The 20,719-nt window shown below is 38.5% G+C and overlaps 10 protein-coding genes across 10 annotated transcripts; 5 read left to right on the plus strand and 5 right to left on the minus strand.

The window, feature by feature from the left end:
- Positions 1–212: 212 nt before the first annotated feature.
- On the minus strand, positions 213–1,170 carry BDF20DRAFT_834925 (uncharacterized protein; the record flags this gene model as incomplete). The annotated part of the gene is made up of 6 exons (XM_053078787.1): positions 213–275; positions 482–496; positions 572–760; positions 823–897; positions 980–1,075; positions 1,153–1,170. The coding sequence occupies 6 exons, from the start codon at positions 1,168–1,170 to the stop codon at positions 213–215; spliced, it is 456 nt and encodes a 151-aa protein (XP_052937514.1).
- A 142-nt stretch (positions 1,171–1,312) lies between these two features.
- BDF20DRAFT_866050 (uncharacterized protein) lies at positions 1,313–3,404 on the minus strand. Its single transcript, XM_053080822.1, has one exon. It carries the CDS (start codon positions 3,292–3,294, stop codon positions 1,447–1,449), a length of 1,848 nt encoding a protein of 615 aa, XP_052937515.1. The 5' UTR covers positions 3,295–3,404; the 3' UTR covers positions 1,313–1,446.
- Positions 3,405–3,417: 13 nt separating this feature from the next.
- Positions 3,418–4,447, plus strand: BDF20DRAFT_866051 (uncharacterized protein). Its single transcript, XM_053080823.1, has 2 exons — positions 3,418–4,237; positions 4,310–4,447. The coding sequence occupies exons 1-2, from the start codon at positions 3,610–3,612 to the stop codon at positions 4,399–4,401; spliced, it is 720 nt and encodes a 239-aa protein (XP_052937516.1). The 5' UTR covers positions 3,418–3,609; the 3' UTR covers positions 4,402–4,447.
- A 1,936-nt stretch (positions 4,448–6,383) lies between these two features.
- On the plus strand, positions 6,384–7,462 carry BDF20DRAFT_912474 (uncharacterized protein; the record flags this gene model as incomplete). Its single annotated transcript, XM_053083960.1, has 4 exons — positions 6,384–6,468; positions 6,539–6,614; positions 6,697–7,012; positions 7,106–7,462. 4 exons carry the CDS (start codon positions 6,384–6,386, stop codon positions 7,460–7,462), a joined length of 834 nt encoding a protein of 277 aa, XP_052937517.1.
- Positions 7,463–7,746: 284 nt separating this feature from the next.
- Positions 7,747–8,112, plus strand: BDF20DRAFT_788680 (reactive oxygen species modulator 1; the record flags this gene model as incomplete). Its single annotated transcript, XM_053076151.1, has 3 exons — positions 7,747–7,844; positions 7,927–8,009; positions 8,081–8,112. Coding segments are annotated over 3 exons (213 nt in total), but the record flags the coding sequence as incomplete, so codon positions are not given.
- Positions 8,113–8,552: 440 nt separating this feature from the next.
- On the minus strand, positions 8,553–13,796 carry BDF20DRAFT_818205 (uncharacterized protein; the record flags this gene model as incomplete). Its single annotated transcript, XM_053077332.1, has 4 exons — positions 8,553–9,656; positions 10,104–11,596; positions 11,696–11,953; positions 12,278–13,796. 4 exons carry the CDS (start codon positions 13,794–13,796, stop codon positions 8,553–8,555), a joined length of 4,374 nt encoding a protein of 1,457 aa, XP_052937519.1.
- A 442-nt stretch (positions 13,797–14,238) lies between these two features.
- BDF20DRAFT_866074 (uncharacterized protein) lies at positions 14,239–15,170 on the minus strand (the record flags this gene model as incomplete). Its single annotated transcript, XM_053080824.1, has 3 exons — positions 15,047–15,170; positions 14,339–14,952; positions 14,239–14,259 (listed from the first exon to the last, which is right to left on the minus strand). A coding segment is annotated over exon 2 (242 nt), but the record flags the coding sequence as incomplete, so codon positions are not given.
- Positions 15,171–15,235: 65 nt separating this feature from the next.
- On the plus strand, positions 15,236–17,734 carry BDF20DRAFT_866088 (cytochrome P450). The gene is made up of 8 exons (XM_053080825.1): positions 15,236–15,622; positions 15,698–15,770; positions 15,847–16,128; positions 16,217–16,545; positions 16,633–16,719; positions 16,785–16,904; positions 16,997–17,297; positions 17,366–17,734. Exons 1-8 carry the CDS (start codon positions 15,257–15,259, stop codon positions 17,479–17,481), a joined length of 1,674 nt encoding a protein of 557 aa, XP_052937521.1. The 5' UTR covers positions 15,236–15,256; the 3' UTR covers positions 17,482–17,734.
- On the plus strand, positions 17,735–19,301 carry BDF20DRAFT_866089 (RNA polymerase Rpb3/Rpb11 dimerization domain-containing protein). Its single transcript, XM_053080826.1, has 7 exons — positions 17,735–17,875; positions 17,954–18,003; positions 18,083–18,201; positions 18,283–18,421; positions 18,492–18,568; positions 18,637–18,752; positions 18,825–19,301. Exons 1-7 carry the CDS (start codon positions 17,775–17,777, stop codon positions 18,886–18,888), a joined length of 666 nt encoding a protein of 221 aa, XP_052937522.1. The 5' UTR covers positions 17,735–17,774; the 3' UTR covers positions 18,889–19,301.
- Positions 19,302–19,403: 102 nt separating this feature from the next.
- Positions 19,404–20,555, minus strand: BDF20DRAFT_817448 (3-beta hydroxysteroid dehydrogenase/isomerase family-domain-containing protein; the record flags this gene model as incomplete). Its single annotated transcript, XM_053077259.1, has 2 exons — positions 19,404–20,024; positions 20,118–20,555. 2 exons carry the CDS (start codon positions 20,553–20,555, stop codon positions 19,404–19,406), a joined length of 1,059 nt encoding a protein of 352 aa, XP_052937523.1.
- Positions 20,556–20,719: the final 164 nt, after the last annotated feature.

Consider the following 20,719-nt stretch of genomic DNA (forward strand, 5'->3'; position numbering starts at 1 on the left):
GTATTACACATTAGTAACTTCGATTGCATATAGTCGCGATCCTTAACGGTAAAATGCTAATATTATATTTGCTCGTTGGTTTCGAACGCACTCTAAAGCCAAAAGTGTCCTTTCTCCTGACAATTTCATTATGACATTGAAGAGTCCATTTGATAATACAAGTATATAATTGCTTCCATCTGTAGAATTTTTGCTTTCTATGATCCCTAGTGTTACTCATTAATACAAATTAGCGTCTGACGGAATCCCTTCATCATGAAAAAGTTATCCAGTCTCTAAAAAGATACATTACAAGTTGATCAATCAATAAGAGTATGAGCATAACAAGCAAGTTGCTTGCACTTCTTTTACAAATATAGATGACTAGGAAAAAACGCTCAAGAACATTATCATTTTCCATCAAAGGAGGATATAGCATTGTTATTATATGTACATATTTAAATTCTACACAACAACAGACCATTTATGCAGCAAATCTGACCTTCTTCTTCGGTGCCTAAATGAGAAATGAAAATAAAAATGTTAGTTGTAGAAGAAGGATGGTGCGTATATCAACAGGATGTATAATTACAGGAGCAGGCATGGATTTCTGGCGTTCAGACTCTAAGCGTGCTTTGGTCTTTTGTTTCTTAGCTTCTACTTTTTTCTTCTTTTGATCACCAAGATATGACTTCTTTATCGTTTCCAGTTCTTGCTTCTTTTCATCTTTTTTCTGCTGTCGCTTGGCTTCTTTCTCTTCAATAATTTTCATAGTACGAGCCTGTGTGCAAGTAAAATGTTGGAATGATGTACTTACCAAACTGTTACCTCTATTATTTTTACCTTTTTCTCTAATTTCTCACTTTCTTTCTCTTCCACCTTCTTTGATGCTTCTTCTACAAGTTTTAGCATGAAATCCTACGAATGCAATAACCATGAAAGAGGGAAGCTGTGAGATATCTATGAGACTAACAAAAGAATGGATCAACTGAATTGTTACTTTATTTGCAAATTTTGGATTGTCTAATTCCGAGGCTCCTTTAACTCGTTTCTTATGATTGGGCTTTTTCACTTTTTTCGAATTATTAGGTGGTATCTGATTTTGTGATGAATATCAATCGTTCATGTTAACATTCAAGTTCTCGAACTTTTTATACGTGCTGTAGCTTTTACCTTTGATGACTTAGACATGCTGGAACTACTGATTAATTATGGAGAGATCGATCAATTTGAATCTACTTTTCTGAAACGAAAAAATATTTGTGTGCCACTCTTCAAAATAAGCGGGGATATAAAAAAAAAATAAAGTAAAAGAAATAAGAATGACAAAATAAGTTTGGATTTATTTGTTGCTTTTGTTAAGATGAGAACATGATAAAGATAGTATGGATTAGATAAAACTGGTAAAAATTGGGTTTTCAAGTCAAAGGAAAGTATGAACTGGGTATCTTCATTATTTTTAATGAATTAAAAATATCGGCGTTTTGCAAAATCATCTTCTAACTCATTAGAAGCTTTCCTTTTTGCACTTTGTCCTTCTGCTTGAGTTGTCTGTTGCCTGTAAAATAAGTCTTGACAGTTTACAGCGCGAGATATAATTATTTTCTCCGAGGCTATGGGTGAATACAGATGCTTGCCTATATCTGTAGTCAGTTCCACATAACCAAAGATATCGGAGGGAGGATGATCGTTCGATCGCTGCAACTTTTCTTTGATTGCTTTGCGATATGGGGGTAACAACGAACTGATATAGCGTCTCACTAGAGATGGATCCCTGCAGTCCATCTCTGCCGCCCTACAGTAACGTACATACTTTCGATTATATTCTTGAATACTATCATAATCTCCCATTCGCAATTCAAACAAACACTCGGCAAATCGTTGCATTCTGTACTGTTTTGCTTGTACAGAACGAGCACGGTCGTGGTTGGTGTCCGGTTTAGAGTTCTTTGATTTTATCGGACCTGATGGTGATTGTTTTAACTTCGACTCGACTACTTCGGGTCGTAATAAAGAAGTAGCAAAGCTCTTCTTCTTCGGCAAAGAATTTTCTGATTCACTTTTAACAGAAACAGTAGTCGCTGCCTCAGCAGAAAGAGGGGTATGAGGCGGAAGAAGTGGCGGAGTAGGAGGGGCCGTGGAGAATGGATCAGGATCAGGAAATGCTCTTTTATACAGATCCTTGGCTTCCTGCCATGTCAGATTCTTATTGAATATATTGGAGTTTGCCCAAACACGATGTTCTTCACTTGGAAGTGCGTAGACCAGCATTTTCTCCCAAACGTCTTGTAAAGTATAACCTGTCTTTTCAGCAAATACCTTTGCAGTTGCTTCAAATTGATCCAAGAAATGAGATGTAACCACCGAGGGCGGTTGCAAGTATCTCTCAGGGGAAATCTTCATCTCGTGATCTGTTTCATGTGGCTGCAACCGATGCTGTTGCACAGCAGGTTCTGGCACCGCAGAAATGACGGATGGTGTAGGAGACACGTCCATAGGATCAAAAAATTCGTTCGATGATGCAGGCTGCTGCAGAATTGTTGATAAGAGTTGCGATGATCGTTGCTCAACAAAAGGAGTAGAGGACAGTTGATGTGGCAAAAATACTGTTTCTTGTAAAGACGATGATTGCCGTAAAGGCGATGTTTCCTTCAAAGGAGGTGTTTGCTGTAAGGGCATTTGCTTCTCCTCTTTCAGTAGAAAACTAGGTGCTGCAACATTTGACGGAGTGGAATTGATGACCTGTTGTGGCACAGGACTTGATAATCGCTGAGAATCGAAACTCGCATTTAGAACATCCATTGTGCTATCCTGCTGCATAGCAGGCGGCACTGTGGATCCAGCCATATTATGGACATTATAAGCACCTCCATCGGAGGGTGATTGTACAGTCTCAGTTTTAATACGGCTTACAGAACCCAAGTCGTCTTCCTGTTTCACTTCAACTAAAATGTCATCTAACTGTCGCAGATACATCTCAATCTCTGTTCTTGGAGTTTGAACAGCAGATAATGCTCGATGTAATCTGGACAATGATCGACGACAGGATAAGGAGGCATTGTTTGTAGAAGACTTAATAGATAATTGTTGCTGATGATCCATAATTAATGGATGCAACGTCTGCAATACATTCACTGTATTTTCCACAAGCTCGAATTGAGTGAGTGCCTCCTCCAATTTATCTTGTAAGTCATCTGAATGCTTATTGATGGCTTGCTGTGCTGCACTAGCAGCCATCACGAAACTTTCTGTAAGCTCCACCAAGTGGATGGCTTTTTCGCGTGCTCTAACAATTAGCGGGTCTTCTATGTTCATATTGGATGTTTGTTGTTTCCCTCCGCAGATCAGTCGGCAACAAAAGTTCACCAGTAGCACTAAAACAATTCTTTCCAGATAAATAAGAAGAGAAATTGGGATTGTCGCCAGATAAGGTAGAAAGAGAAAGGAGAAAGACATAAAGAGGGAAACGAAAAAATGGGAGCTTTTTGTTTGTTTTTTCCCAATTTTCGCTTTTTTTGTTCTGTGACTTCCCTACTGTTGATGGAGAGAACCACCAAAATTACACTTCTGTTTCTGCTTTTGCCCCTGAATTCTTATTGCAGACGACCAAAAAGAATTAAATTATAAAAAATGTTTCAAGCGCTAGCAAGCAAAAGACTGTTACGAAGTACCATAAAACTCTCTTATGTAAAATACAGTCAACCACAACATCGTTTATCTATTCGTACTTATATACGACCTCACTATTACACTGACGTACAAAATACGACCTTGTCGAAAGCTTTACAGAAACAACGAGATCCCATACAACGATTCAATCGACAAGTCAATAATTTGGATCCCAATAAAGTACTCTGGACAGTTATCGGGACTAATGTTGGCGTATTTTTGATGTGGCAATATGCATACAGCACATACCGAACGTTTGGGGATGGCCATTGGCTCCAATTCATGACCAAACACTTTGCAGTTTCTCCTGAAGCAACTTCTAACGGACGCTATCATACATTGTTGGCCTCATGTTTTTCGCACCAACAATTGGACCATTTAGCAATAAACATGCTTGTATTGCACAGTATGGGCCAAGGAGTCCTTCAAGCGATTGGTGTTTCAAGATTTTTATTACTTTATGCTAGTGCAGGAATTGTATCCAATTTAATTGGTAATGGCTACAAAAAATACGTACGACCTTGGCTTGAAAGAAACCAGTTTGTATATAGCAGAAGAAAAGAGCTAATTAGATCAGTTGGTGCCTCAGGTAAGAATTGAGTAGGGCATTATTTGACGTGTATAATAATGTTATTCACACACATTGAAATAAATATAATAGGATCCATCATGGGCTTGATTACATTTTTCGCTTGTGCTTGTATGTCTGCACCCTTGCAATTGATCGATGTATATAAAGCTACAGAACTCTAACTTTAACACATGCTATTCTATAGTTCCAACATCTAAGTTTTTGATGTTCTTCATTATACCCATGCCAGCACCCTTAGTTGTGGGATTATATGCGGCATACGATATGTACAAAGCTACATCGTTGAATGTAATGTATAGACAGTTACGCTAATTCACCTTTACACAATGGAATCAAAGATCTCTAACATATCAATCTGCGTAATAGACGGGCATTGTAGATAGTGCAGCACATTTGGGTGGTATGGCATACGGGGCAGGATATTGGTTCCTGAGAGTTCGTCCTTTACTCAGAAGCGGTCGCTGGCGATTGTAAAATTTGAAATGGAACGGCAGGAAGAACACATCGCATCAGTACAAGTTGACTGGATATTAGGCTCAAAAGCTACTGTGATTAAATCGAATACCAACCATTTCGCTTGTATACCTTTAATTTTAAGTCAAGAGAGTTGATTATTGAGTATAGGCCTCCTTGCACTTTAAGTATCTTTATATTTGCTGTAATATAGTGAATATTATAAAAAAAGCTATGTGTGTGTTGTCAACAGTATTCAATCGAAGACTACGCTTTCCAAATGATTCAGTTCGCTAACAGTTGAGGTTGTCATCTTCTCTTCCAAAGAACCAGAGGTTAATTTATAGGCACTAGTCAATTTGATGAAATCACATTTTTTTGTTTACATTTGCAAAAGCGCATAGTAGCTGCGCTACTGCCTATGTCAGCTATTCGTTAAGGAAGGCCAGGAAGTATGTTTGGAATTATGCAGTATCGAATTAATTGTTGCAACAATCACAGGAAATGGTCCATAAGGCAAAGTGTAAGCCAATCCGGAAACAACTATTGCTATAACAGAAAGTTTTGTCCCCACTGCGAGCAGCTTGTTTGAACACCATAGATGGGCAGTCGAGATTCACTCACAATAGGACTCCTTTACATCTTTGAAAACTTGTATTACACTTTATTTTAAGTGGCCGTCTCGGATAGGATGATTTGCTGAAGCAATACAACAGGTTTGCGATATCATACTCCTTGGTGATACAGACGTGTATGTTGACCACGTGATTGCTCCTTCCATCTTTTGCGATATATTCTGAATCCTTTTACACAAGAGTCTATGGGTTTATCTCTATCGCTTACGAATAAAAAAAGGTTTGCGCCTTGGCTTGATGACTGTTTTGTTCACTATAGAATATTTGTTAGCAGATTGTTTTAAAGTATGCTCTCGAGATGGAGTATCTTTTCTGTTAATGATGAACTGACGCTCTAAAGCACACAGTCTGCGTTTAAAGCTCTTTACCTTTTGTGACTTATTCTACTCCTTGAACAATAAACACTACCAATTCTACAAACTATTTTAGCTGATTCAATGATAGAAGCCATAAGCGGATTGGCTTCTTCATTAACTTGTTCCGATATTCACTACTTGTATTATACCTGTCTTTGCGTTTGATCCTCTCTTAGCCTCCAACATTTTCTTTTTCAAAGCCTCAAAGCCATCATCAGGTTTATGTTTCTGGAACATGTCCCCATGGACTTATGTTATATGCTGTCTCATACTCAACCGGACTTAGAGTTTGGTACGCCAATTTATTTTCGGACCTGTCAAAGGCTTCTGAGAGCGATAGGAGTTGAAGTGGTTGTGCCCTCTTTGTGCAATTTTTGTGCAAAGATTTTTGCTTTCTTTGTCCTTTGACAAAACAGCTCCACTAAGTAAATCAATAAAAACTAAAGAAGAGAGAAAGATAACATCACTCGCATTTCATCTTATTTCATAACGTTCGATGGCTATCTTTTTCTTTGTGCACGAGCGTAACGGAAAATTTTTCTCCGGCGGGCCACAATACACAGATGCATTTGTTGCGACAGCGGGCTTATAAATGAGTTTTTTTTTATTGTTCTGTTGTTCCCGCTTCCCCCTCGGTTCCTTTTTGTTCTTATTCTGTCCTTTTAGTAGCTTGGCTTTATTTCCTCGTGAATGTGCAAGATGGATTCCATTCAGTCAATTCTACCTTATTTGATACCAACTGCTATTGCTGCTGGCACTGCTTATTACTTTATGAATAAGAACAGTAAAGCTCTACTTAAACGCTTCAAACTTTTGTAAGCTATGTTTACTGATACTCCATCAAACCTCCATAGATGAAACGCTCGACGTCAAAGTATTCAAGAAGTTCAAGTTAGCAGAAAAAATTGTTATTAATCATAATACAGCCATGTAAAATTTGTTGGAGTTCTATAGCCTCTTTCGAAGAAAGCATATCATTCATTGTCTAATCTATCATCTTGCGCCAAAATAGCTATCGCTTTGCTTTACCTCGAAAGGATGCTCGTCTTGGTCTTCCTATCGGTCAGCACATTTCAGTTATGGCTGAAATCAACGGTAAACAAATTTCTCGAAGCTACACACCTACAAGTTCAGATGATGATCTTGGTCACTTTGATTTACTCGTAAAGTCTTATCCTACCGGTAACATATCCAAGTTGTTCAGTGAACTCAAGATCGGTGATGAAATGTCTTTCAGAGGCCCCAAGGGTAATTTTGTGTATACACCCAATATGTGTAGAGAAATTGGTATGATTGCAGGTGGTACCGGTATTACACCTATGCTTCAAGTAAGTTGCAGATGATAGTTGAAAGTATAAAGCAATAAACGAGAAGGATGTATCTGTATCACGTTATTGATTGTATTGCTTCTTTCTCGGTAGATTATTCATGCTATTATAAAGAATCCCAATGATAAAACCAAGGTGAATCTTATTTTCGGTAATGTTACGGAAGAAGATATTTTACTTCGCGACGAATTGGATGAAATTGCTAAGAAGCACGATAATATCAACGTATATCATGTTTTGAATAATCCTCCTCCTGGTTGGACCCAGGGTGCGGGTTTTGTCACCGCTGACATGATCCGTGAGCATTGTCCTGCTCCTGCAAGTGACATTAAGATTTTGCTTTGTGGGCCTTTGCCTATGCTCAAGGCTATGACAGAACATCTTGTCGATTTAGGCTATGACAAGCCTCGTGCTTTGAGTCAGCTCGGCGATCAAGTCTTCAAATTCTAGAAGGCCTTCATCATATGCCTAATCTACTAATTCCTTGTAATATTATTACCTCATCATTATCTCTGTAATTAAAAAAAGTTGAGAAAACGTACGATTATCTCCTCTTTTCATTCATACCAGAGTGTTACCTGCGTGACTTCCAGGGCTTTTTTCTCTAATTGCATAAATTTCTGTGCGTAATTTGTTCAAATACTTTATTTATTCAAAAAATATACCCATACGTCCCTGGTTTTTCCTACACTTATAAACTAAAAGTATAAACAAAAACCAAAAAACGGAAAATGGAACCTTCAACTTTCGAAAAAATGAAAATGGGTGCTATGATGGGCGGTACCGTTGGCTTATGTATTGGTTTCGTTTTCGGTGGTATTAGCTTAATGAGGTAAAAAAAACCTGACTCATTCGTTCAGCAATGGCATCCACGACGACCTAGATGTTGATGTTGTAGTTACTCAAACTATTAGATTTGGATCCGGAAATAAGAGCCCAATAACAATGTTGAGCCAATATATGATAGGCTCTGCCGCGTCGTTTGGCTTCTTTATGTGTAAAGTATATCAGCGCATCACTGCTTTTGCTAAGAATTATACTAAGGTACACTTCTATTTGCAACAATAGCTATAGGATCAGTTGTTCGCTCAGAAGCACAAGGCTCATTACTTACTTACAAATTGAACAATTTGCCAGTTACCGTTAATAACCGTTCAGGAAAGACGAATATAGAGAAGAAATTTATATACGAGCAACTCACCAGGGACAACAGAAACTAGCAAGTTACTGTGCTCCTATCCCAAAATTGCTGGATAAACCAACATGTATATAGAATAAAGATACCATCTCAATGATAATGGCGAAAATCTTTCATGTGTTTTGGTTTCTTCGTAGTATCATCTGTCGAGTGAAAGCATAAGACGCCGACAAAAAAAAAAAAAAAAAAAAAAAAAAAGATGATCATGTTTAGTTTTGTACATAGGGAGAGATGGGTAATGAAAATTTGTAGGATAATTGTGTGTGTATATATGTACTATGGTGAACTCGTTAATGGTCAAATTATAAGGATAAATAGAGATGGGGGAATATTTGTTTGGTGTTAAGTATATTTAGTAAAATCAAGAAGGGATTCATGGGAGAAACTAGCATTATTATCTTTACTATTGTTTCCTGGTTTTGGATCGCCCAAGCTGGCTGCTGTAGACGCTGCTGATGCTGATGCTGCTACTGCTGCTGTAGTTGTCTTTCCTGCTAATCTTTCTTTCACCCGCTGTATTTGTCTAAGACGTTCTCTCCAGTGAGACACGTATTCTCTCTTTCCTCCTGCACTGACACTTTGCCAGAAGACCTGCGCAAAGATGTTGGCATGAATAGCCATTTGTCGCACAAATCCTGACAAAGATTGAGCACTCACCAATGTTGGTTTACTCAATGGGCCAATATCAGGCATATCCGGTCTACGCTGCATTTCTACTTTAAAGAAAGTATATTCTGCTCCAATTAATGCATGAGATGGCGAGACAGCCTCCGTCGATATCGAATGCGGAGATACCACAATGTTTATGAAATTGAACTGGGACGGTATGGTGTCAAACGCATATTCTGCGCCAGAATCATTATATACAATCGACACGTAATCATTGCCAATATGCCTTTTCTTTGCACTGCATTGAGGGTCCCTATCCAAGTTTGTTGGCATAAGTGTAGCTATATGGAAAACTGCTTCTGTGACATCATCTTTCCAAAAGTAAGCATATCGACCGTCAACATCCATTTCTCGGTCCAATCCACCCGTATTGCCCTTGAATCCTTTCAAGCGTTGAATGTTGCCCAATGAATTCAAAAATCTCACATAATCTGGTGATCCATAGGTGTTGGCAAGAATATCAACTTCATTTTTTTGATTTTTACCAACGTAAAGAACACCTATTTTGTGGAAGTCAACTACTGGAATACGATCAAATGTTGCCAATGTCCGTGCTGTAGCTTCATCATCTGGTAAAGGTGGAGAGATCTCCATTGACCGAGCAATATCAGGGTAATTATTGATTTGCAGATATAAAAAGCCTGGGTCAATGGTATGTTCTATTTTTCGTGAGTAAGAAACTGAGCTGTTCAAAGAAGGGTTGGTATCGTTGCATGCTTTGGGCTCTGACAGAATCTCGTGTATAGTTGAGTCAATAGCTTTCGTAGGCACTGTGTTCTCTTTGTGGGTAGCGTGGTCTGTAAGTACCGATGAGCTAGGTGAATTGATAACGTCAATTTCAGATTCTTTATTGATGCTGTCTTTAACATGTCTTTGCGACACAGAAGATTGTCGGCTCATAGCCAGGTGAGGTGATGCTGTGCTCTCTGGAGAGTCAAGCGACCCTGGAGTGACTGTTCCTGTACGTTCAACATCTACAATGAAGGTCAAAAATGAATGAGATTGTTTGACTAGCATTGTGAGCATACTTTAACTTTATTTTGATCTTATACCTTGCTGTGTAATATCGCCAAAAGTGATACCCAAAGCATATCCTCGGTTGCTTGTATCTGTTTGTTCCTCTTGATTGACTTGATTGTCTTGATTGTCTTGATTGTCTTGATTGTCTTGGTTACTTCCATTCTCCTTGCCTGTCTCAGTGGTATTGGCTACTGCCTGCATTACCTTCATATCGGCCTCTTCTTCTTCCTTTCTGTCTTTTAAAATCTTTGCTGCCATCAAATCAGGCTGATATTGCATCATTAACAATGCAGGAAGTGTACGATAATCTATCTCGTTGGATTTAAGTTTATTTTCGATGTAGCACATCATCGAAACTGTACCAGAAGGTCGACGAATAGTGATCTCTATCCAACCTGTCGATTTAGCTGTTTTTAATGTCAATAAAGTATGCCCATAAACCCATGTACGCTGGCTTCGCTTTATAGACGATCCTTGTTGTTGTTGTTGTTGTTGTGATAATTGGGTATTCGTACCATCGCCATCACCCATCAAAATTTTAGAAACAATTGATTTCTCAGGCGCTAGACTGACATCGGCAAAAGTAAATCGGGAAAGCATATCGATACAAGTGTAGGTCTGCTCGTCTATCGATTTACCCATTGATATACCGCTTAATAAGCGTTGAATGATAAAAGGCACATGCTTGCGTCGTTCACGAAGCGGAATGGATGTAAACCAGACTGTGATCACCAAATACGCCATGGTTAATACATACTGTTTTAATGCATCTTGGCTCACTTCCTTTTGAGATATGCCTTGAGTCAACAAAGGTGAAGCAGAAGGCGTGCTGAGAGGTGATGGTTGTTGTTGTTGAGAATGTGAGTGTTGCAAATAGTTCAATGCAATGGCAAATACAGGCTTATACATGTCTCCTGTGAAATTGGCGTATAAATTTGGTAACCTCGCCAGGGAAGACAGGAATTCAAGAATATGAACTGATACGCTGCCTACAGAGATGATTTGTGACATACGCTGCAAGATCTCGTTCAACATCTTCGTTACTGATAAGGGCATTTCATAACAACAAACATTGAGAGAATTGATACAGAGTCGCGTGGCACTCGTTACCTGCATGATGCCGACATAGAAAGCATATACAATTTCATCCTGATCTTGTTTTGGTTCGGTAAATATGCGTCGGTAGGAAATCATGACTGTTAATAAACTGTAAGCATGGACAAGCAGATCATTGCGTTTGATGTTAGCAGGTAAGTTAGTGACCGATTCTAGAAATTTGCGGCTACTTGTCCATCTTACAAGTCGTCGGCGAAGTTTGTTTACATAATTGGAGGCACCGCAGAATAAGTGCTTATTACTCAATTGCTGTGGTAATCGTTTCAATACAAATGATATAACAGTCCAGTTTGGTGAATGTGATAATATTCGTATATAAGACCTTAGCATTTCATCCATATCCAATACAGCCTCATTCTCACTGGCTGTATGCTCACTGTAGGATACAATATTTGGTGCGGGAAAGAACGTTGTTGTGCTGTTTTGTGTACTGGGCAGCGGCATTTTCTCGTCTATTGAACGTTGCTTAGCAGGTGTAACAGAAATAAAAGTGTTGATCTTCTTTTTTTGCTCCAATTCCGCCCTTCTTGTTCGCTGCTTAGACCGTACAAAGGCAATGACACCATCAACTTCCTCTACACCTGTTTTGACAAACAAAATATAGTGTTAGACATCGGGAGGTTTTAAAAACAGCTGTTATTTTGACTTTGGTCTAAATGCTCAATACAACTATTACTTACAATCTTCAATAAGATAGAGATGATGATTAGTAGGGCATCTTAATCTCAACAATAAATCCAAGGCTATGATTTTTGGGCCTCCATAAGGGCAGAAAAGATCCGCTCGATCATTAGCAATCTCTGTGATAATGTTGAATGTTTTTGCACAATATTTCGCATTTGATGTTGTTAACAAATTCTCAAAAAGCTCTGTAAGGCCGCATGCAGCAGCAATGCCCTTGCAAATTTCGCTTTCGGACAGCGCATCCGAATCAATATCTGTGATAAATGCAATATCAGTAGCAATCTTTTGCTGTTGTTGTTGCTGTTGTTGTTGTTGTTGTTGTTGTTGTTGTTGTTGCTGTTGCTGTTGCTGTGGTGCTACTAATGATTGTTGAGAGATGGAACCACCTGTTAGTGGCGTGGTAAATGATGAGGGTGCTGTTACAGTATTTGATGTTGCTGTGGCTCGGTGTATCTGTGGTGAGTGAGGAGAATGCGACATGCGCATGTTAGAGACTTTAACGTTAGGAACAGGCGAATTGTAATGGTGATGGTGATGATGATGCTGGTGCTGACGCTGAGTCTCTTCTGAATTCACACATTGACAGCGCGTACATTTCTGTAATATGGATATCAGCTTGTCAAAAATTTGGTCATTTTGGCAATCTGACAAGGAGGATATTAATAGATCTATGGCTGTTTGTCGAATATTGATATCTGTTTCTGAGGGTAACATTTCCATCATAGGAATAACGATATTTTCCAAAAGGACTTCGGAATAAAAGTCCTTAACGGCTGTGTATATATCTGACACAATATTGAGCATTGTCAATCTTAGGGTAGATGTTGTTGTTACTGAATTTGCATGAATATAAAATGTGGTAGCGATTTCTTTCAGCAATGTCAGCCAATCATGGCTAGAAGGTAAAAATGAATGTTCAGTAACATAGTAATTTAATAATAACGTCGCTGTTGTGTCAGAGCAGAAGGTACGTAGTTGATGCAGGACCTGCATGAATCGGAATACAGGCCCTTTGTAATTTTTCTCGTTGTGTAATTTTATCAGTAAATCAACAAATATCGAAAATTGTTGGATGCAAAATGAGCTTGAGGTAGCAGCAGAGGCTATATTGAACAACTGAACATCGTTATTGCTGTTATTATCTGTTATTTTGAGGATAAATCGCGTGATGACATCAACAATATCCCAGAATACTTCCCATTCCATTAAACCGAGGTTAAAACTGTCTGATTTCAATAAGGGTATCAAGCATTTCAAAATCGTGCCATTGAGCCCGTCATTCTCCTTTGAGGCAGCTCGTTTAAAATACATCAGAATGACTGAATCTGATACTGTGTACGTCTCTGCTCCTGTTTTATCATTCCTACCCCAGGCTGTTTCGCTTAAAAGAGTGATTGCTCCTTTCATAATATCCCTCGAATCTTTTCTCGATGGCTGCTGATCCAGTAATCGGCATAAGCTTAATATAGCAGAGTGAGCACAATGTGATCTGAGTAAGTTATGGAAAATCGGCCAAGAAGTCAGCAAATTGCCTGACTTTGTTCTTTGCTGAGAATCCGGCAAAATAACAATCGATGCAGCAATCATTTGTAAGAATGGCGTCAATGCTTCGAATGGTACAAATCGATATCTAACTACAATATCAGCAAATTCCAAACATGCTTGAATATCACCTGTGTGCTGTGAGCTAAAAAATGCTTTATGGGTTGCAAGTATAACCTGGGCGACTTCATCCTCTTCAAATATGGCAAAATTAAACTTTGCTATCACTGTCAACAGATGTAGTACTTCACTCAACCAAGGGATTGGTTTTTCAGCTATCTGCGGTTGTTGCTGCTGTTGTTGCTTTTGCTGTTGTAAGGCGATTTCCATCCAATGTATTAACAGTTTCGAAATATTCTTTTCAAAGCCTGAAATATCTCTGCCGCCTTTGCAAAGTGCATATAAAACCTTATACATATCCTCAAAATCTTCCCAAAGTGTATAGGCCCTTAAAGAAGCATAAAATGTCACACGTGCCATACCCAAATCAGCATATTGTCCTGTTATACAAGCAAGCATAAATTCAAAAACGGTATGGCGAGCTTCACGGGGCATAGTGGGCTTTAAAATATCTTCTACGGTGAAAAATACATTCTCCAAATGAGTAAAGCGATAAGATTTGCAAATGTTGGCAAACGCTGTCAGGTGTTTACAACGAGACTGCATTGGTTGAGTTTGCTCAAGTAGTGGCAAAATCGGTCGAGCGTCTAAAGGTTGGCTGATGTCTCTATGCGGTAGATTCAGACAAGATTCAACGGTAATTGACGATGCACGTGGTCGAAGTATATTGCTTAACCAGTGATTGGTACTGGATTGCTTTTGCTGATTTGTAGACATGGTACTTTTATAATTGTGAACGATATAATAAAAAGTCAGAAGAGAAGAAGTGGGAAGGAAGAAAGGTTCCTCTAACTTGTTTCTTCTTTAGGTTGCTATTTGATTATGGTATAATTGAAAATTTCAATATATTTTACTGCTACAGTGTTTTTCTTCGTGGTGGAGACGGGTCAAAATATCACTACAGACAAAGTAAAATGGATGTTTAGAATTCCGTAGCAAATTTACGAGCCGCCACTACAATTTTATAGATTTTTTACCTGTAAAATCGAACCAGCTTTCGTGCTGGTGATTGGTAGGATGCTGTCTGAGTGAGGCCTTTTCGGTGAAAGTTTTAATCATTATAGAATGAAAACAAATTGAATCTGTCAATATGAATAAAGTACAGAGTGTTTTATTCACGGAAACAGTAATTACATTGCTTATTTTCGGATCTCTTATTTAATGTAAAGCTGTCGGCTAAGCAATTGACAATAAAACTATAGCTGTAGGATAAATTAAAATGTCCAACAGCAACAACTACACCTTGCGAAGTGTCACATCTGTAACTTAGCGCTAAGCATGAGATGAGAAGAGCTATCAGATACGCGCAAAATTCTGGCTTTGCTGTCAAAACCATCATGAGAGGCGATGCATCCATGTTGATAAATTGCCATATTCACGGTCTATCTCTGTGAGGATAACATGAAGAAGACAAAAGATACTACGCTGCAAGGTATGGCAGCACTAAAGCATGAGGTGGAATGCCATACTCCGGAGAGCCAATAACTGCCGGACTGACAAGAAATTACAAGAATGGGCAGAACGATGCGATTTAATTTTGTCAAAACAACGGGGTTTGGGGAACTGTGAAATATTCAAAGGCACGGTCTGCCTGGGTATATCGTAAAAGGATATGTCAACTTAAACAAGGAATATACAGGTACCAAAAGGTACCTTGAAGTAATAAGCTACAATTTGCAACTCACAATTAGTTGTTCTTTTTCTAAATAATGCACCAATATTAGACAGGGTTCACTGACCATTAGCTATAATAACAGTACAGAATTGGCCCGTTTAATGAGTTCCCCATATTTTAATGTGAAAAATTACTTAGTGTAAACGTATTTCCGGCGGTTTTTCCGGTGTGCATAATTTCTCCCTTATGCTCTCCTTGATATATTTATATCACCTGCTTCATGAATAATAAACATATCTTTTTACTGAATTATCACACGGCTTCCTTCACTCCTATGGTGCAAGAAACCATCGCTATCAAAAATATTGCTGTAGCGGCTAATTTAGTCAGAGATGCAATTGTCAAGACTCTCCAAACTACGGCGACAAAAAAGCAGAAAGCTATCGGAATAGTTGCTGCTATCCTCGTCTCTTGCTATATCATAAGAGATCGTATTCTCAAACCGCCTAAGAGTCTGCGTCATTTGCGTTATGAGGGATTTTTTCAGGTTCTGAAGTCTATTTTTAACAATGAATCGTACTGGGATCGAGCTCACAGAAGTATTCTACCGATTATCAATAAAGAAGATGAGAATGGTCTTTACGTAGTAAGCTATGAAAGTCATTAGATTTTCACAGTATTCACTGCTCTAACAGTGCGTATATCTGTTTGTAACATAAAGCGTCCTGGAACAAATGGCTGGGAAGTCCATGTGACAAACCCTGCGGCTGCCAAGCTTATTTTATACAAACATGGTTAGAACAGGTTTCGCTCATATGAGAGCGTGAGCGTAATTATGTAAATTGCTCCTTACTAATAACAATTTGATAGACAAATTTCCCAAGAGAGAAATCCAAGAAAAGAATAAAACAACCACACTCCTCCCAAAATTTGTAGTAGGCGGTAGAAATATAGTCTTCCTTAATCACCAGGAATGGAAGGCCCAAAGAAAGATTGTTAACCCGGCGTTCCATCGTTCTGCACCAGTAAAGTTGTTTGGCGAGTTGACTGTAGAACTCTTTCGCGTCATGGACAAGATGAATGAAGACACCATTGATGTAGGTGATATAATGCAAAGATTGACTTTAGATGTTATCGGCAAAGCAGGATTCGGTACTCTTCTCGTTTAGTGGAAATAACGCCGTAATCATACATTTAAGTTAACTGACTTTATTGTGTTGTATAACAATAACAATTATAGGATTTGATTTTCATGCCATCAGCCAAAAAGACAATAAGTGGGTCAAAACTTATAACTCTGTGATCAGCGGTATTCAAGATCCACTGTATGCTATATTCCCCATTCTTGATCGCAAATTTCTGTGGCTTTTGCCTAAACGTAGAAAAGTTCATGAGGATCTTAATCGTTTCTTAAAAATGCTTGAAGAGGTAATCGAGGTGAAAAAAATGGCTATCAAAAATGGTGACACTCAGAACAAAGACCTCGAAGAAAACGAAAAGGATCTTCTTACCTTAATGATTGAAAGCATCAACAGAGGAGAAGGCGTAATGACTGACACAGAATTGAAGGTAGTAGGCTGTTTGTACATGGCATCGATCAACAACGAATAAATGCAAGACATACCCTAACTTTAGCGTCATGATTCCTTTTTGTAGAGTAACCTCAGCTTGTTTTTCTTAGCAGGTCATGATACTACATCTAACACACTTTCGTTTGTTATTTACTATCTGGCGAAAAATCCTGTGAGTGGCATGCTTTTTAACAGTAACTGCAACAGTTGAAATACTTACAATGACCATTGGCTTAGGAAATTCAACAACGCGCTAGAGAAGAGGCTGAAGAGATTCTGGGTAAAGGCCCTGGTGATGTGTTGCCTACGCTTGAGCAAACAAAAGCAGCCACATACATTGATCACGTAATGAAAGAGGTATATTCAATTTTAAGATAATACATACTATTAAAAGCATATTGTAGTATAGTTTAAAACCCCAACTCACATAATAACAACAATATAAAAAGACACTGCGCATTAATGGCCCTGTCACGCAAATTTTCCGTACAAGCACTGAAGATACTGTACTGTCAGGACAATTCATACCGAAAAAAACGGAAATTGTTGTTGATATATTCAACATTCAGCATAGTGAAAAGGTTTGGAAGGATGCTGATGAATTCAATCCTGATCGTTTTGCTGAGGGTGGCGAGGGTGATTTAGCTACTCGGGAAGGCCTCGCATGGTTGCCTTTTGGCGGCGGCGCACGTCAATGTATTGGAATCAATTTCAGTTTGACGGAGCAAAGAGTATTTTTATTGATGTTGCGTAAGTTTTTATGGAAAGACGCCTTAACTGTAATTATCCTACGTGACTAATGATATGTATTAACACAGTGAGAAAATTTACCTGGAGTTTACCCGAGAATTCAAAGCACAAGAACAACGTAATAAGCAAGGGAATCATAATCGGCCCTGATCAGTTATATGTCATCTTTAAGAATAGATACTGAGCACTTATACATGGCCTATAAATACTAGCTTTAAGGTTTTCTTGAATGCTACGCAATCACTTACTATTCATACTATATGCTCAATATTATACTTTGCTTATACTCAAAATTAAATGCTCATAAAAAGCCAATAGTTTCTATCGCAATGTTCATGTCGGAAGTAATTTCATTGGATGCGCCGCGCAAACTTGATTTGACGTTGGCACCTTTATAAAGGTGTCAGCAGCATTTTTACAAATGCCTGCTTTTCTGCTGTTTGCCTTAAACCGTAATCAATACTCGCTTATTCAAACATGGATCTTGGAAGCTCTTATGGACTTGGTGGGCCTAACATTACAATTAGAGAGCTAACCAAAGATCGTATAAACTTCATTCTAAGTGATACTGATCTTAGGTAACAATTTTCACTTAATTCAAATTTTATCGTAAAATCGCACGAGAGGTTGCCTTATTGACTTTACTCGTGATTTAGTGTTGCCAATGCTCTTCGTCGAGTTATGATCGCCGAAGTACCAACAGTTGGTAAAAGGATACATTTATGGCAATATTTCTTCCATCGCTTACAACTAATGATCTTTTTCGATGTTAATCTTGACCTCAGCGATTGATATGGTAGAAATTGAAACAAACACAACTGTGTTAGCCGATGAATTCATAGCACACCGTCTTGGTTTAGTACCAATTGATAGTAGAGACGTTGATAAATTACGTTATACCAGAGTATGATAATGCGATTCCTCAATACAAAGAATATTGTTGTACACATGGAAACTGAAGGGAAATTCTTCCGTTGCGATTTAGGATTGTACATGTTCACAATATTGCCCAGAATGTTCAGTGGAGCTGACGCTTCATGTTAAATGTACTGATGATAGAACAAAGGATGTAACAACCAGGGATTTGACGTCCTCAAATCCTTCCTTCATGCCAGTTGTACAAGGTAACTTATTATGGCTGAAGATTGCTTTACTGGAATGTTCATAATTGCTAACATCTCTTCTGCAATTCAGATAAAGACGATGCAGGCGTGCTTTTAGTGAAGCTACGTAAGGGGCATGAATTAAAATTAAAGTGTATAGCAAAAAAGGTAATATTGATGGCGTTTGAAAGGTAATTGAAACCGAAATGGTTTTATACTAATGCCTCTTAATACAGGGTGTTGCAAAAGAGCATGCAAAATGGAGTCCTGTCAGTGGTGTGGCCTTTGAATATGACCCATACAACAAACTACGACATACAACATTTTGGTTTGAAGAAACTGAGGATGAATGGTAAAATGATATAGTGGAACGAGTGACCTGATGGTAAAGAAAACATCTAATGCTTTATTTGCACCATTGTAGGCCACTGAGTAAAAACGCGCAATATGAAACACCACCCGATAAAGATGCTCGTAAGTTGCCATAACGAATCGCGATTTATTACAGACCATAATACTTATACTTTGCCGTCGTCACAGCTTTCGATTATAACGCTAAACCCGATAAATTTTACTTTGAAGCAGAGGTAATTTTTTATAATCAATAGAATTTGTGTATCTTTCAGCTTACATACTTTATTATATTTAGACGGTTGGTTCTTTAGCACCCGAAGAAGTTGTGACGATGGCTATGAAAACACTTGTAGATAAGCTCGCGTATGTACAAATGCAAATTCAAGAGGAAGTGGATAATAAGGAACAAGATAGCGCCAATCCTTGGGGCGGTTATTAATTGTTAGTGCATTAGGATTGCTTAATTATGTACAAAGTCATTAATGAATTAAAAAAGTAAAGCACGAAAGCATCACACGTATTACACGTACGCACATCATTATGTGATAGTTTATTAAAGATTAAATGTAATTTGACATTATGAATACATTCGTTATGACTTATGCGGATAAAGTAAGACTACTGGGTTATTTTCTAATGATTAAAATTGTTATTTGCTGATAATAGAAGGATGATGCTCTTTGTAATATGCTACACTTAATTTGATGCCTTCATCAAGGCCGACTTGGGGCTCATAACCCAATAGAGTTCTTGCCTTGTCAATGTTGAAGTAACGTGATGACATAGCTTGTTTGATTCTAGCTCTGGATAAACCTTCCTTAAGTTGGCTCTTATCCCAAATTAATTGCTTAATACTGAAAATAGTTTCGCTAATGAGGGCAATGACCGTACTGGCGCCTTTAGATAAGATAACCTTCTTGTCGTTAGGCATGTAGTGACCATATTCAGCCCAAACCCTAGAAGCAAAATCCCAGAAAGGCACAGGTGTTCCATTTGTCAAATTAAAAGCTTGGCCAGCAACTCCAGAACCAGGAATAGCCAATTTCTCAGCAGCCAGTACATGAGCATAAGCAATATTACCAACATAGGTAAAATCCATCAAGGACTGGTTGTTGCCAATTTGGAAACGATGTTGGCCTCGTTCACATACTTCAATCATACCAGGAATAAGTTGCCTATCACCTGGGCCGAAAATAGCTGAAGGGCGGATAGTGCAGGTTAGTAATCCTCTTTCGCCATTAGCGGCTAATACCACCTTTTCACATTCCATCTAAAAAATTAGCCATAGAAACAGTTAATACTCATCAACCATCATTTGCTGTACCCTTCTCTCGATCCACTCAGAGAGCGCCCACTTTATTACCTTAGATTCAGTATAGACATCGATTGCCTTTTCTGGATAAGGTGTATTTTCATCAATATTAACCATAGGCTCACCATTAGAAATAACACTTCCAGAGCTTGTCACAACGAGAACCTTGATGCCCTTTTCCTGACAAGCTTTAATAACATTTTTGGTACCATCCACATTAATGCCAAAATACAAGTCTCTAGGTGGATTGCTCGAATTCACGTGAGGAGGTGAGGCAGTATGAATGACAGCCGTGATGCCTTCGAGTGCACTGTACACATCATCGAACTTGCGCAAATCACCTGTGAAATATTTTACATCGCTTTGAGGCTCCTTAGGTTCGGAAATGTCAAATACTGAAATAGTAGAGCCATCTTTACGCAAACGGATCTGCTCTATAACATGTTGACCCAAGAAGCCATTACCACCGATCACCAAGTAAGAATGCATGTTGCAAAATTTCGAAGCTTCTGACTTACAGTGAAAATGGAAGGGAAAAAGCTTGTGCCGCGTTCTCTTTCCTCTCTCGTTACACTTTCCCCTTTTCGCAGAGGCAAGTTTGTTTAAGCGGCGCATTATTTCGATAGCTGTGTGCATCCCCGCAAACGTTGCCT

This window comes from Mycotypha africana (genome assembly GCF_025528875.1).
Source record: "Mycotypha africana strain NRRL 2978 chromosome Unknown BDF20scaffold_4, whole genome shotgun sequence".
Taxonomy (NCBI): Eukaryota; Fungi; Mucoromycota; class Mucoromycetes; order Mucorales; family Mycotyphaceae; genus Mycotypha; species Mycotypha africana.

Bases quoted from the DNA above. Each gene is read 5' to 3' on its own strand.
- BDF20DRAFT_866050 (XM_053080822.1), bottom strand. From the start codon at position 3,294: ATGAACATAGAAGACCCGCTAATTGTTAGAGCACGCGAAAAAGCCATC.
- BDF20DRAFT_866051 (XM_053080823.1), top strand. From the start codon at position 3,610: ATGTTTCAAGCGCTAGCAAGCAAAAGACTGTTACGAAGTACCATAAAA. The intron at 4,238-4,309 runs GTAAGAATTGAG...TAAATATAATAG, and splicing joins TAGATCAGTTGGTGCCTCAG to GATCCATCATGGGCTTGATT.
- BDF20DRAFT_866088 (XM_053080825.1), top strand. From the start codon at position 15,257: ATGAATAATAAACATATCTTTTTACTGAATTATCACACGGCTTCCTTC. The intron at 16,129-16,216 runs GTACTCTTCTCG...TAACAATTATAG, and splicing joins TATCGGCAAAGCAGGATTCG to GATTTGATTTTCATGCCATC. The intron at 16,905-16,996 runs GTATATTCAATT...CAATATAAAAAG, and splicing joins TTGATCACGTAATGAAAGAG to ACACTGCGCATTAATGGCCC.
- BDF20DRAFT_866089 (XM_053080826.1), top strand. From the start codon at position 17,775: ATGGATCTTGGAAGCTCTTATGGACTTGGTGGGCCTAACATTACAATT. The intron at 17,876-17,953 runs GTAACAATTTTC...CTCGTGATTTAG, and splicing joins CTAAGTGATACTGATCTTAG to TGTTGCCAATGCTCTTCGTC. The intron at 18,422-18,491 runs GTAACTTATTAT...TCTGCAATTCAG, and splicing joins CTTCATGCCAGTTGTACAAG to ATAAAGACGATGCAGGCGTG.